Source organism: Acanthopagrus latus, chromosome 6, assembly GCF_904848185.1.
Source record: "Acanthopagrus latus isolate v.2019 chromosome 6, fAcaLat1.1, whole genome shotgun sequence".
Taxonomy (NCBI): Eukaryota; Metazoa; Chordata; class Actinopteri; order Spariformes; family Sparidae; genus Acanthopagrus; species Acanthopagrus latus.
In genome coordinates, this window is record NC_051044.1 from 31,146,053 (window position 1) to 31,161,170 (window position 15,118).

At 40.7% G+C, this 15,118-nt stretch overlaps 1 protein-coding gene across 1 annotated transcript; it reads left to right on the forward strand.

Moving 5' to 3' along the window:
* The first annotated feature begins 6,573 nt into the window (after window positions 1-6,573).
* ube2v1 (ubiquitin-conjugating enzyme E2 variant 1) lies at window positions 6,574-14,492 on the forward strand. The gene is made up of 4 exons (XM_037101791.1): window positions 6,574-6,730; window positions 8,775-8,920; window positions 10,098-10,223; window positions 13,138-14,492. The coding sequence occupies exons 1-4, from the start codon at window positions 6,709-6,711 to the stop codon at window positions 13,282-13,284; spliced, it is 441 nt and encodes a 146-aa protein (XP_036957686.1). The 5' UTR covers window positions 6,574-6,708; the 3' UTR covers window positions 13,285-14,492.
* The last annotated feature ends 626 nt before the right edge of the window (window positions 14,493-15,118 follow it).

Genomic DNA, 15,118 nt, shown 5'->3' on the forward strand with positions numbered 1-15,118 from the left:
TCCATGTTACAGCCTGTCATGAGCCATGAGCCTTACAATAGCCTGTTAAACCTGTTGAGCACACGCTCGGCGGATTGACTAGTTTGGTCTAGTTTCCGGAGGACACGGATGACAACAAACCAGTATGTAGCTACTTGCACAAACACACTGTTTTAACTACTTTGTTACTCATTGTGAGTCATACAGGCTACAGTGCTGTGTTGTGAGGTGTCTGCTGATGTTGCATAACTTTTGGGTTGAGCTGTGGAGCATGTTAAGAAACTTAAAACACAGTGTAAAGTTCTGACCCCATGCTGTTAGCTGTCAATGCTAACTCTCTGTTCACAGAGCCTGTAATGGTTGGACCAAATGTGTTTGCGTCTTCGGTACTGACAAGTCAAGGGTAGCTTGAGCAATGAAGCTGCATGTTTAAATCGACCAAAGTTCTCCTTTAACTCCCTCAACATTTTTCAGTGAATTCACTCCATTCAACCGCAGAATATTCATCTCAATTGGCAATCGATCACGTTTATCTTTCTCATTGATGTTGTTCATAATTTCAGAGATATTTGACGTTTTTCAGCCTTTTTTTCCCCATTCAAGCAGAGTACGGAATCTTCAAAACAACTTAACATTTTGCACTCTTCCAGCCCAGTTACCATCACCATGGCAACCTAGATCAACTGGGCCAGCACAGAGAGACAGATTTATCAATAAGTCAGTTTGATGACCACACATGCACACACACACACACACACACACACACACACACACACACACACACACAAACACACACACATACAGCCATGCTTAAGCACACACTCACATGCACACAAACACACACTGTATATTTATCTTTTCATTAATTTAATCCAGGAACTCCATTCAAATATTGAAATGTACTGAAATCATCGATATATTGACACTGATTGAATTTTTAAGTCCGATTGAGAGTATTTGACTCATTCTCACTGTAACATCTCTTCATACTCCATCAGCTGCTTTTCAACACAAATTTGAGCCAGCGTTGCAGTTTGGCTCAAAGCTTATATTCTTTTCTACAGGGAGCATTCACAACCGCAACTTCTTCAGAACTTGCCTTCTCTAGTTTTATTTGTACTTGCCAATGTCTTCTTAACTGTAGCTGGCCTCATGATCAAGGCTGGCAAAAACAAGACATCCACATCTGTCTCACATTAATGCACGTTTTTTGGTTCATTATCTCTGCGTATTGCACGTATAGTCTGTTTACATTAATTTACCAGACTTTCGCATTGGTTGTCTACTAATTCTAAACACTGTACATCTTTATTTTGAAACATTATTTCATTTTTTTAATATAAATTGTTTTATTATTCATATTCATGATTCTTGATTTAATTTTTTTTTTCTTAACTTTCTTTACTTTTCACGCACTATGTTTGTTGTTATGCACTGAAGTACCAAGGCAAATTCCTTTTACTTGTTAACCTTAAACTGATTCAGATTCTGGAATGTTAGGCCACTGGCCACTCTAGAACTGATACGCTCCAGACCCACTACTGCCACAGTGTGGCTATTTGTAAAATACAGCTAAAGCATGAGATTAGGGCTGCACAATTTATCATTTCAATGTGCTATAGTTACAAGTTACAAGTTGTGCAATGCTGAAGGAAGCAAATGAACTCAAACACATCCTGCTTGATAGAAAAATAAAATAATGAATGTGATGACACAGTTCTGATGTCATGACTAATCTGTGAGAGAAGATATGATATTACTACATCTGATTTTACAGTATTTAGTCTGATTTAAAAAGATAAAATGTGACCTTCACGGCTTGTGAGTAATATGCAGACTCGGCATGCACAGCGAACCACCAATAAGTTAATCAAGATCAAATAATCGAACAAAGCAGGGCCTATTTTGGGTTTTTGATAAAAATCAGTTTCCAAGGATTTATCATGTCAAAACAGAGATATTAAAGATGGAAGATAGAAGTTATTTTAAGTTATTTTTCATGCCATAATAAATATCACAGACAACCAAAATATTGCTATGTCTGTTTTTGTAATATCATGCAGCCCTAGATGTAGATACAAAAATACAAATAATTTTCCTGGATTCTTTTGCTAATTACTGAACAGATTTCCCACAATTGTTTTAATGTTCTGCAGAATAAATGTTCAGTTTATGTCATCCAGTCTTTACCAAATCCGAAACAGAACATGTAAGGTTACTGGTTTGTCTGTCATGTCGTGTCATTGTCCATAGCCACTTATCCCTTTCCATTGGGTCGCTGGGTGTTCTTGGGTGTGTTGCTGGAGTCAATCCCAGCCTTGTCTCAGGGCGAGGGCAGGGACAAGTCGCCAGCTCATCGCAGGGCCCTCACTGATGAGCAAGGACACTTCGACATGCAGCTCAGCCTTGCCCAGAGCCGGGATTTGAACCAGCGACCTTCCGATCACTAGTCGACCTGCTCTACCTGGTTTGTCTGTTTATATCCAATATTATTCTTTCAAGGAAGTCAAGGTTCTCTGGCAACGGTTTATTCAGCAAAGTTCTGTAAAATGAAATAAAATAATGGGACATGTGATTTTCATCTGGCAAAACTTGTCTGAATAAACCTCTCATATCGTCAATGTCCGCTGAAAACTGCACATTTCTAATTTGGTATTTTGTCATCTTTGGAAAAGCTGGAGGAGGGAGTAGAATTTACGAGTTGAGACAATTATTCTATTTGTTAAGCCATTCAAACCACTTACAAAATGAGCAGCTTTTCCACCAAAATGAGCACTGTCATAACAGAAGAGAAACAATAATACCCAGATGTGAAATAAGCGTCTGTAAAACGGTGGGGAAAGTATTTTGACCTTCACAATCCCCACAAAATGACTTGTTTCAATTGTCACAATTTGACCTATTCATGCCAATAACATTCGGAAAGTCTAGAAGAACCGCACGATTAAACTGTTTAAACTTTTATCCCCCCCTCAAGTTAGCCTTTATAAAATAGTTTACTGACTTACTTTACTACTTTTGTATATTTAGTGCAGGTTTGAAGCTTGTGTTCAATAAACTTGGTGCACTATGACAACCTCACTGACTCTGTGTCCTGTATTGGACTTTCACAGCCAAATTCACTCCTATGAAATAAGTTGTTGACACATCCCATGCTGGTCACCAGCATCCCAGCACCAAAACACAACATCTGCTGGTCTTGCTGGTCACCAGCTATGCTGGTTTTCCAGCAGGGATGAGACATAAAAAATTAACAAAGGCTGCAATCAATCAATCAATCAATCTTTATTTGAATGGTGCTTTTCATACAGATGAGTAGGAGTGCCTTACAGAGTTTAAAAACAACAACAGAAAAAGAGAAACTGCAAATAAAATCATGAGAAGAAAATTAAAAGAACCCACTCCAAAAGACATGCATGATATTCTACAGACGACAGTCTACACCAGATAGCTGCCCTTCTGAATACCTCAGGGCCAATTCAACTTTGTGTAAGTTCAACTGCTGCATTAAATATGTGATATTCAATAATTTATATTAATTCAAGTACTAATGTTGACAATAAATGAGACATAGAAAATTACAAAAATGTATCAATATAAATCATATTCAATGATTTGATTATAAATTATATTCAATGATTTGATTATAAATCTTATTCAATGATTTGAATATAAATCTTATTCAATGATTTGAATATAAATCATATTCAATGATTTGAATATAAATAATATCCAATGATTTATGTTAATTCAAGTACTAATACAGACAAAAAATAATTAATCAATCAATTTAGCTTTGTGTAAGTTCAACTGCTGCTTTAAATATGTGAATTTACCTGAGGAATTTGTTCAAAGTCTTGTTTTAAGTCTTTTTGTGATAAACCAATTGTTAAGTTAACTGAATGATGAGAAAACATGTTCAGTGACTAACACTTGTATGTCTAATCCACTGAATTCCTGTTAATTCTTCTTCCTTTGTTTTTACAGTCTACCATAATCACTGAAATGTATTGACAGAACAGCCAGAGAAACAGCCCAGGAAACATGGAGCATGTGGTTCACGCTGCTCCTCAGCCCATCCAGTATCCCAGCAGAAAGAGGGCCCTCAGGTCGACTTCGTCTTCATAGAGGATCCTGCTTAACACAAAATATTAAGAGCATGGGCTACACCATCCACAGGGAGGGTTTTATGGATCTGAGGGAGAGAGACTTAAAGGCTGAGTACAAATACTAGTATGAAATCTTCACATCTCATCAGGCCCAGATAGCAAACCTGAAGAGCGATCTTCAGTTCCAGATGGCGCAGGTGGATAGCCTCCAGCACCAGAGCAACCAGGAGATGGAAGACATGGCAGCAAGACTGGAGGCAGAAAAACAAAAGCTGTTCGAGCAAAATGATCCAAAGCTCCAGCTAAACCTCAACAAACAGAAGAACGTTCCGCTCCAGACTGGCCTGCAGACGAAGCACTCAGAGCAGGAGCTCCACCACAAAGATTATGTAATCCTAGATCTCAGGAAGGTGAAGATGGGTCCCTCTCACAAGCTCATGAAGGCCACAAACCAGCTGACAAACAACAAAGTTGAATTCTCACAGAGCGACCAGCCTTGGCAGACAAAATATAAAGCTCTGCAGGAGAAGTTCAGCAAGTTGGAGGACAAAGAACAGAGCTGGAAGATGAGTGTAGAATAGGTGGAAGAACAAAAGAAAGAACTGGAGGAGCTCTGCATGAAACTGAAGGCGAGGAAGAGAGGTGTCTTGCCACCCAAGAAGTGGATAAAGACAGAGAAAGGTGACATCTAAAGAAAGAGAAATCTAAAACAGATAAAGAGATGAATAAAGAGATGATGGAATGTCTGCTGCAAAACAACAAGGACTGGCAGACAAAATACGATGCTTTGGAGGAGAAGTTCAGCAGCTAGAGAGAGAACACAGCTGGGAGGAGAGAATAACACAGGTGGAGGAAACAAACGAGGAGCTGGAGGAGAGTGAACAAATCCTAGAGGTAACAGTAAGCCAGGCGGACAGAACCAGAGGATATCTGCTTCAGGAAGGAGGACGAAACTAGGTGAAAAAGGAAGGTAAAACAGATAAGAAGGTGCGGAAGAAAGAAAAGAAATGAATGAAAATGAAATAAAATCAAGAGATGGAAGACCTGAGAAGTAAACAACAGCAAGAGCAAAAGGACCTGAAGGGCAAACAAAAGCTGGAAAGCTTCAGGAAGAGTAAATGAACAAGAAAGCAATACTGATGAAAGCGGAGCTCCAAAAGAGAGCAAAGGAGGGGAAAACAGAAATGAAAAGAGAAGGGAAGAAAAAATGGTGAAGATAAACAAGACTAAGTGTGACAGCGACATGGAGGTGGAGCAGGCTGCTGGTTGTTTAGCTCAGATATGTCAACCGTAGCTGCCTCTTCTTCCCCTCTTCACCTCTCCACCCCTTCTCTATCTACCTCACCCCTTCCTCTGACCACTTTGCCTCTATTCCTTCTACCTCCTTCCATCCTCTCCCCCTACATTTCATCCACATGCCTTCTCTTCCCACCTTCCTCCATCTCTCTCTGAACCCCCCTCCATCTTCCTCACCCATCTCCTCATTGTTTCCTATTTCCTATGACTGCTGAATTGCCATCCACTGTCTTGACTTGCCCAGGAAAAAATGACTTGAGACACTATCCAAATGACGTTGAAGCGTGGGTTTTCCCCTTGCGCTCAGGTTTCCACAATCAATTATATTTTCAAATAAAAAATATTAAGTGTATATTCTGTCACTTTCACCTTCTTTTAAAGGGTAACCTAAATGTTGCACAGCCCTGCTGGAAAAACCAGCATAGCCCAGCATAGCTGATGGCCAGCAGATGTGTTTGGGTGCTGAGATGCTGGTCACCAGCACTGGATGTGTCTGCAACTTATTTCATATTGCAGAGTATGAGGAGGAGTGAAGTTAGCTGTACACAAACAATGATCTCAGTGCTGGTGTTCCTGTGTAGAGACCCTGGTGATACTACGAGCAAAGCTTCATATTGTGTCGAGCCTCCTTACTGTTTTAAAAAAAGATTTTGATGCTATGGTGCCAGGGCCCCATGCTCTCCATCGAACAGCATGGGGCCCTGTAAGCCAAACTATGGTAAATCTTAAAAGTGCCTCTTTCGTTGTAATTTTGCTTTTACACGAAGGTTTGACTCATATCCAATCACAAATAAAGCCTGGGTTGCTTTTGCCCGAGAGCTTCACTTTAAGGGATAGGCTCACATGTTTTCAGTCAGTGTGAACATAGGGAACGTTTACATCCAGACCCAGTAAAACCGGTCTCAGTTTTAAGACGGGGCAGAACTGAACTTCACTGATCCTTTAACCTGACATTTCCCGTTTGGTCCAGTGGGTGGTGACGCAGAGCTTGGTTAGCGTGTGATCTGGTCCTGCCAGCTGTCCGTGCTCACACCGTAGGAAATCGTTATTTCAAATCAAATCACATCGCAGCCTCTGCTATGTTCACACAACGGATTTCTTTATCTTTTATCCCCAGCTGATTTTTCTCTTGCTAAATAGAACTAGTGTGGCGTCACCCAGGTAGTCCTAAACATAATCATAAGATTAATATCACGGAGCAACTGAAAGTGAAGTATTGTGTGTTGCATAGCTGACGCAGGAAAGGCGTCGTTAATTTTACGGCGGACACGCGCAAAAGAACATCATACGTGCGCGCTACCGCTACCGGATAGTATTTACAAAGATGGCGGCTACCGGCGGAGCAGGTAAGCTGACTTCACCGACAGTTAGACAGTACCTTTTTGTAGTTTCTGGCAATGTTGCACAATGTTCAACATACGAAATTGACTGCCGAATAGTCTTACAATTCGTATGAGCAACGCCGTATTGAAGTTTGAACTCTATCGGGAATCTGTGTGACAGAAAATGTTGTCGTTAACTCTGCTAGCTAGCTAGCTAGCTGCAAAACTGGCCGACAGCTTTGGAGCAACACTCGACCATCCGTAACAACGTTGATGTAGCTACCATTATGACGCTTGCCGGATTATTAAAAAACCACAATAGGATACATAAGTGCACCCCAGAGATCACAGGCGTCGGGGGTGTCAGCCGATTAATTTACTTATAAAGCAGTGACGCCCGTGACTAGCTACCCGATGTTAGTTAAATTGTTTGTTGAGCTAACGTTAGCTTGCAGCACAGCCGTGTTCACTATCTGGAGAATCATTGTGTTCCGGAAGAAATGCTCAAAAGAAAAAACAAATAAAAACCTCAGCCTAAGTGAATATACTCACTCGGGGTATGGCGGCTTTTAAATACACTGTCATTGCAAAACCAATGTTAATATCTCCCACTAATGGTGTGATTTAAATGCTATAGATTTGTAGCACGGCAATTCCTCAAAGAGTTCGCAACGCGACGTAGTTTCTCTTCCTTGGATGAATTATAGCCAAATACCTTGCTTGATGGCAACTTCGACAAACTATATCTGGTATCTGAGGCTATCCTGCAGCCACGAATGAAGGCTCTTTATATAGGCCTATAGACATACAATAAATGTAACGGTGTAAATTCCATCTCCAGTACCCAGGGTTAAACTTGTGTGGTCAGTTAATACTGATGTCAGGATATAAAAACATGTGTTTGGCCAACAAGGTGTTACAGCCATCCATAGGTTACCTCACAGTGGCCTGCGTATTTGACAGCCAACGTTGCTAACACTGTTGTAAGAGACATGCTGGCATCTGAGATTCAGATAAGATTCCGGTGTTTGATTTGTTGTGAGTCAACAGTTTTGCGTAGTTGTCAAAGTTCTGCCCCTTCAGATGAGTACACAATGACATGATCCTGCTGCATTTATTATAAAAAGGACAATTCATTGATTTTGTTTTTATACACTGAAACATAGTGGGAATATTTCTGTGCACCTGCCTAAAAATATTCAAACTGCACAGGTTTGTGGAGGATGTAGGAAGAAAATCATGCTTAAAGTTTTGATCATAAGCCAGGTTGTAAGATAAGATAATTATATCTGTCAATCTTTGTGTGTGTACTCTCAGCTTCACCAACTGCCAAGAAACCCTAACAAAAATGTGCAACAATTCATTTACCCTAACAATAACATTGTGGTTAATGTTGGTTCTGTGTAGTATTTCTGCAGTTCTATCACATCTAGAAGTTGTTTTTGCATATATATCAATAGAGATCTCAGTAGATATACACACTCACTTAACACTTCTTCGGTAATTTTGACTGTTTATTTTCTGTAGAAAGATCATTTTAATTTTAATTGAAGGTATTTGTTTTGTTGGTATGGAATTCCTCATCAATCACATTAACACGTTTTTGACCTGGGAATTCATGTAAACAAGTTTCAGTGGATGAAATGGCCCAAGTCATCCTCGCCCCTGGTCTATACAATTTTATATCATGGTTTAGGTTAGAACAGACTGATACTGGATTTTGAGGTCAATAAAAGATATTATTGCCATCTGATCATGTTGGAAAATCACAAGTGACTTGGAAAAAAAATATTGTAGAGCTCAGTGCCATGCAATCCTGTATGGACCAATGGATTTATTTTGAATTGCTTGAAAGGGTAACTCTGTCTTTCCAGTCATATGAAAAAATATCAGTTTTTGAAACTTTGATTTTTGAGGCATGTTTTTTTTTTTTTTTTGCAGACATTTTAGCCAGTGTCTGCAACTTCTACTTTGACTGAGTATGATATGACTGAATTTCCTTCCAAGTGTGATCAGACAGAAGTCATTTAACTATTTAATGTAACTTTCTTTTTCTGTGTGCCTGAAGTCGTAGTTCCCCGCAACTTTCGGCTGCTGGAGGAACTAGAGGATGGCCAGAAGGGAGGCGGAGACGGTATAGTAAGCTGGGGCCTCGCAGATGATGAAGACATGACGCTAACTCACTGGAATGGCATGATCTTTGGCCCCCCCAAGGTGATTGTGGGCTGGGCTGCAAAAACTAATGAGTAGAGCTCTGACTTTATTTCAGACTTGTACCTGATGGGCCCGTGCTTTTTGTGTTGACCTAAATCAACAACCTGTCAAATAAGAAAAGAAAACTCAGAAAATTCAGCATAAGAGGAGTGCATGTTATTAATGTGTATATCATCGAATCAAAACACTCACCCAATAGTTGGATTACTACTAACAATAGAAAAACAACTATTCATGGCTTTGCAGTATCTGCAGTAGAACTTTTAGCTGTGTGAATACACTCAACAGGAGTTGGATGTGTCCAAGTTAGATTATGTTACCGTATGTTAGGAGCTCTGAGGTTGAAGAGCCACTATTTTGGGTGGTTCTGTTTCCATGGGTGGCTTTATGATGGCTCTCTTTACCCTCTGAAGAGTTAGGATGATGTAGTACTTCCTTTTGTCATTTAGAGGCAAATACACGTGCATGCATGCACCAGTTAGCCTGCAGTTTTGGAGTAGCAAAAGTGGCAGCCTTGTTCCTTCACCACTGTGGTGTAGATGTACCACTTTGACGTCAGGGGAGACTGTGCATTTTATCTGCCTGGGTAGATATGTGAAACTTATTTTTTCTGTGGTCCTTTTTGTTTTGTGCCATAACTGTAATGTAAAAAAATAACATTAAAACACAGTTGTCTGACATTTTTGCTTTGCTTTATTCTGTGACCTAACAGATGAATTAGGTCTCCAACAGAAAGGTAGTGAAAGTATCAGTTAGATATACATGCAGTTTAGAAGAAAAAGATGTATACACATTGTCTGCAAGTGTGGTCCAGGGGTTTTCTACCAAGGACCCAATGTGATATCATATATAGATGTTGGTAGACTTGGCTGCAACAGTTGCAAGTTAGGGTGCGAATCCCCATGGTGACGAGAACCCCTGTGGCTGTTTCTTAGACCTAGCATTTTATATTCAGTGCACTCAGCTTTTTCTGTGCAGCTGCTTTCAACACTAGCTAAAATCAGCCTCACTGACTACTGTTGCTGCAGTGGTCAGTGTTACCTGCCACAGCCTTCCAAGGTCAATAATGCACAGTCAAACTCAATCAACAAATGTGGTTAATTAATGGTCACCACATACCATCACAATTCCTTGACTATTACACTGTGTGCTAATCTGTCATCCTCTTTAATTTCAGACTGTCTATGAGGGCAGGATATACAGTCTGAAAATAGAATGTGGAGCCAGATACCCAGAACACCCCCCTCTTGTCCGCTTTGTGAACAAGATCAACTTGTCCTGCGTACACAGTTCAAGTGGTGTGGTGAGTATCTGAATTTCACTTGCATCCATTCTGGCTTGTTTTGGGAATCGATATTGATTACTGATTATTAATTAAAGTAACACGAGAACACAGATTCCAAGGTGATGATTCCAATTCAACTGAATCACATACCTGGAATTCAAAAATGGCAGCAGTGAATGTGTCGACACGAGGCGATCACTGCATGTGCGCAGAGTTCAAGCTAAGACGACTGTTATATCATTTTTGGCTTCACATGCTGTTTGATTACACGTGAGGTGAATTTAGAGGGATAACACCCACAGTTCCAAAAAGGGTAGTCATGCTACTGAGAGGAGTCTGCCTCAAAATGTCATTAAGAGGGAATATATATCACCTGTTGTATGTTACAGCAGTGTTATTAACTATAAGTTTCCAACTGATCGGTCATAAGATTACGTATATATTTTACCCAGGGTGTGTGTGTGTATGCGTGTGAGTTGGTTAAAGAGGAAAGAAGCTTAGCAAGTGCTTAGCAGACAGCAATGAATAACACAATGACCATGTGGTACACAGTGGTCGTCTCTCCCTCAACCAGTGGCTAGCAAGTGAATCGAGGTTCGTTTATCGTCCACTGATTGAGCCGAAATATGACGTGTTGTAATCACACGTGGCGGCAAGACTACACAAGATATCCAGAGAAGTGGATCAGCATGAATGCGCTCCTAGCAAGCGTAATAACCAATACAGTCAACTATATGTCGGACTTGGCGGTCCCTTCACGACAAATATAAGCACGACAAAATACACGCTATACACTATCTGTTTCTGCCCAAACAGAAGCGTCTTACTTGGGTCGCTTGTTGCGACTAGTGTGTGTCCCTGACTCGGAGTTCCAACTCGTTTGGATACGAGCGCGGGATCTGCTGATGAAGGCAGGCTGCACATACAGTGACGTCGACCTGATGGAAGGACCGGATCTTCCTTCTGCAGGCAGTGAGGAACGACTGGGTTGTGCAGTGTTCCTCTATGGATCCAAAACAATAATAAACAGTATTCCAACAAAAACGAAAGTAAAGCAAAAACAGTCTCTGTCTCGTCCAACAAGGAAAGAACTGAAGCCTAGGCCAAGCAATGTGAAAAACGTTTCTCAACCATTTTCTTCATGTGGCCTGTGGTCCTGCCATAAAAAATAGCTTTGACATCTGGCCATTATGTTTGAAAGGTTAACAGATCCTGCAGTGTGTACATGTAAACAGTTACCATATGATTATATTTGTTACAGACTAACCAACTGAATTAAATACCAAACTTCAAAATGAAAGCACTTCATTACATTGAACTACTGTTATTCTCTTGTAAACTGCAAGTGTCATAAAGCAGTCCTACCTTGACATTTGCCACATCATCTACAATGGTTTTAAGTGAAAGCTAATAGTGTTAGGAATCCCAGTGTATTGGACTAAGGCCTCGTCCACACGGGCGAAAACAATCTTTTTTTTCTCCGTCTTGCTCGTCATCGTTTTAAGAATATTTGCGTTCACACGGATCCACTGAAAACAACTGAAAAAGCTGTAGTTCATATTCCAGGCCTATAGGTGGCGCTTGACATTCACCAAAAATGAAGAAGAAGACTCGGAGCAATGCGCATTAAGCTTGCGCACTGTAAACAAACAGACAGTAGATGGAGAAACCAAACACAAGAAGAAGAAGATGAAAACGACTAGTGCAAGGAAACCAGAATCTTTTGTGTGGACCGCTAATGAGGTTGAACTGCTGCAGCGACTCACACTCGACTACAAGGCGAGTAAGTTGTAAGAAAGGCTCAATATCTTCTGCTGCACAAACACGAACATGTAGTCCGCTGTTGTTGTTGTTATGAGACGTCGCAGGGTTCAGAGGCCAGAGGTCGAGGGGTGTGGCGATGGCGTCATCGTTTTGGAAAGTATGCGGATTCGCCGTCCACACGAGAACAGGAGGGCTGCGTTTTCAGATTTCTCCACCCTGAGACCTGGTTTCAAAAAAGTGCGTTTTCAGGAGCTGCATTCTCAGGATCCATGTGGACGGTCGGCCAAAACGATGCGATACATGTGCGTTTTCACAAAAGAGCGTTTTCTTGTGGACGGCCCCTCAGATTCACAGGCACTATGTACTGTGCTTAGAACTCCTGGGGACTAGTTCTGAAATGCCTTGGGAGGAGTTTCCTTTTAAAATATCATTACAAAGCTGCTCATGAGGAAGTGAAAGAACTCCTATGCTAAGAGAAGGGGTTGAGTTGCTATTTAAGGACTTCGTGTTTCATGAATGAACATTCTTGCTGTGTCTATTCTGACTGGTGACATGTTACCAATCTGTGTTAGTGAATATTAGAAAAATAATATAATAGCACCATGAAATTTAATGGATGAAAGTACAATACTGGCTTTCACTGACTTTCACCCCTGTCAACCAAACGACCTTTATCCTTTAATTGGCTAATTTCACATATAACCCAAATCTGACCAGATATCCTGCTATGGCCACAAAATGTATATTTCATGTTTTCTAATAAATGAACTGTCACATAATTGGAGTCTGAAGAGAATAAAGCATTGTGTAAACCATTGTCTTTGGTGTTACTGGATTTGTTCAATTAGGGACGCAAAGTTAAAGCAGTTTCTTTATTGATAGTCGGCTGCCTTAAATTGATTAATCTGTTGAAGGAATTTCTCCTATCCTGATCAGGTAGACTTCAGTCTCTAAAAATCATTTTTACATCTCTATGTCTCTTGATTGATGAAGCTCTTTAAGGAATTTCATTTCACTCTTTGTGCAGATATCCTTCTTTACCCTCAAATTGTGTTCTACATATTTATTCTTACTGTCAGGGAATGCATTTGGTTTCTTATTGAGGCCATAATAATAAGATTTTGGCCTCTCCCCCCCCCTTCTCCCCCTTCTCCCCCTTTCCTTTCAGGTGGATATAAAGTCAATGGGAGCATTGTCCAGGTGGAAAAACTCTTACAACATTAAGACGGTGCTGCAGGAGCTTAGACTGCACATGACGCTGAAAGAGAACAACAAGCTTTCTCAGCCACCTGAAGGCCAGGTGTACAGCAACTGAGGCCCTGCTGTGGTCCCTCCCTGTCGCTCAGACACACACACACGCACACACACACACACACACACACACACACACACACACACACACACACACACACACCTTGACTTCAAACGACACAAGCATCAAGTGATCCAAGACTCTCGATTCCCTCTTCCTTCTTTTGGAACCTCCTATTGGACAGAGGGAGGGATGCACAGGTGAACCTGACCTCCTGACTCAGTGCCCAGTCATTCATAAAAGTTCACGGTGCAAGACCAGACATTACAAAACACGAATACTGTACATATTACCAATGTTATTTTTTATTATCTTTGTGTTCTACATCCAGATTGTAAAATAACAAATGACCTGATGAAGTGTACCATGTGTGTGTGAGTGAGTGAGTGTGTGTGTGTGTGATTCAGTCAGTCAGTCAGTCACGCTTGTGTAGTGACAGTCCCCATGTATGGGTTTTGTGGCAAGGGATTTGGATCTTCTACTCGGCAAATAAACATACTTCTGTAACCCCGACTGAAATGTTAAATGTTGGGAGCGTTTTGACATCTTGCAGTTTGCTGAAACACATTCCCATGACTAAGAAAAAAAAGTACCTCAGACAATGCTTTGCTTGGTCTCCCTAGGCCAGCTTATTCCCAAATTTCCAAGCTTCCACAATCCTGATGATGTGAATTTGATGGGCCTTCTTTAAACAAGTGCATGTCAAGTGCCGGTACATGGGAATATACTGCTACTAGACATTCAGCGACATACGTATCAATGGGACACTACTGTCTCATCACTCATGTTCTCAGACTTGTCTTCTGTGTGCCATATGGTTCATAGCGCTTTGTGATAGTGATTGATTATGAGCAGCCAGTGGCAGGGGGGTAAGGTGGGGGTGGGGGGCTACAGGTCCTTGTGCTTTCTCTCTCCAGAGAACAGATTGTGCGCTTGGCACCTTTTCAGGATCACCACTGCACTGTGGCCTGTGCAGAGCAGGAGGAGCTGTGATTTATTTTCTTTGCTGTTTTTGGGTCCTTTTTTGGTTCTTTAGTCTCTGGGCTTACCTGTGTATACTCCCTGGAGTCATCTCTTCTCTCATACAGCGATTGCCCAGTGAATGCAATGTATTGCTTTGGATGTTTATTTTATAACAGGGGTTGAATCTAATCAGGGTGGTGGTGACCTGTTGCATGGTTTTATTTGAATAAAACATTATTACTTTTGCACGTCTATGTGTCATGATTCTCGAGGTAATCTTCACATCTTATTACAGTGTAGAACAATACAATTTTAACTGAAGACAGTTGTGGACATAGCCAAAAGTCATTTTTGAAGATTCAGTGACATTTTGTGATAGAATTACAGTTACTCATTTATACATTAGATAGACCAAATATTTAATACCTTGTCTTTTGACTGTTGATCAGTGACTGTAAAAAATGATTTCATCAAAAATGAACATTCTTATTATAGAGTTACAAAATGGCTCATAAGAGATGGTGAGCGTTCTTTATAAAAATGATTGGGGTTGGATGGAATTCATTCAAATTTAATATGTTTCAGTGCACTGATGTCTGCATATGGTCTGTATGTTCTGCCTGTTTTCAGCATAATGTGGCTACTTTCCATGGTTAATCATTTCAGTATTTTGGTGACTCATGGAAATAAAATATGGAATAAATGCAGTCATAAGCCAACGTAAGGAGCCCCGTTTTTAAATGATAGAACACTTTCACTTGTATTAAAGAGACTGTTGAACATCTTTCCTTGACTAAATGAGGCTGCTGAAGCCGCTTGACTCCATCAGCAGGAGCAGTGGAGTGTATTTCTGTGTAGCTCTTACAGCTGTTCT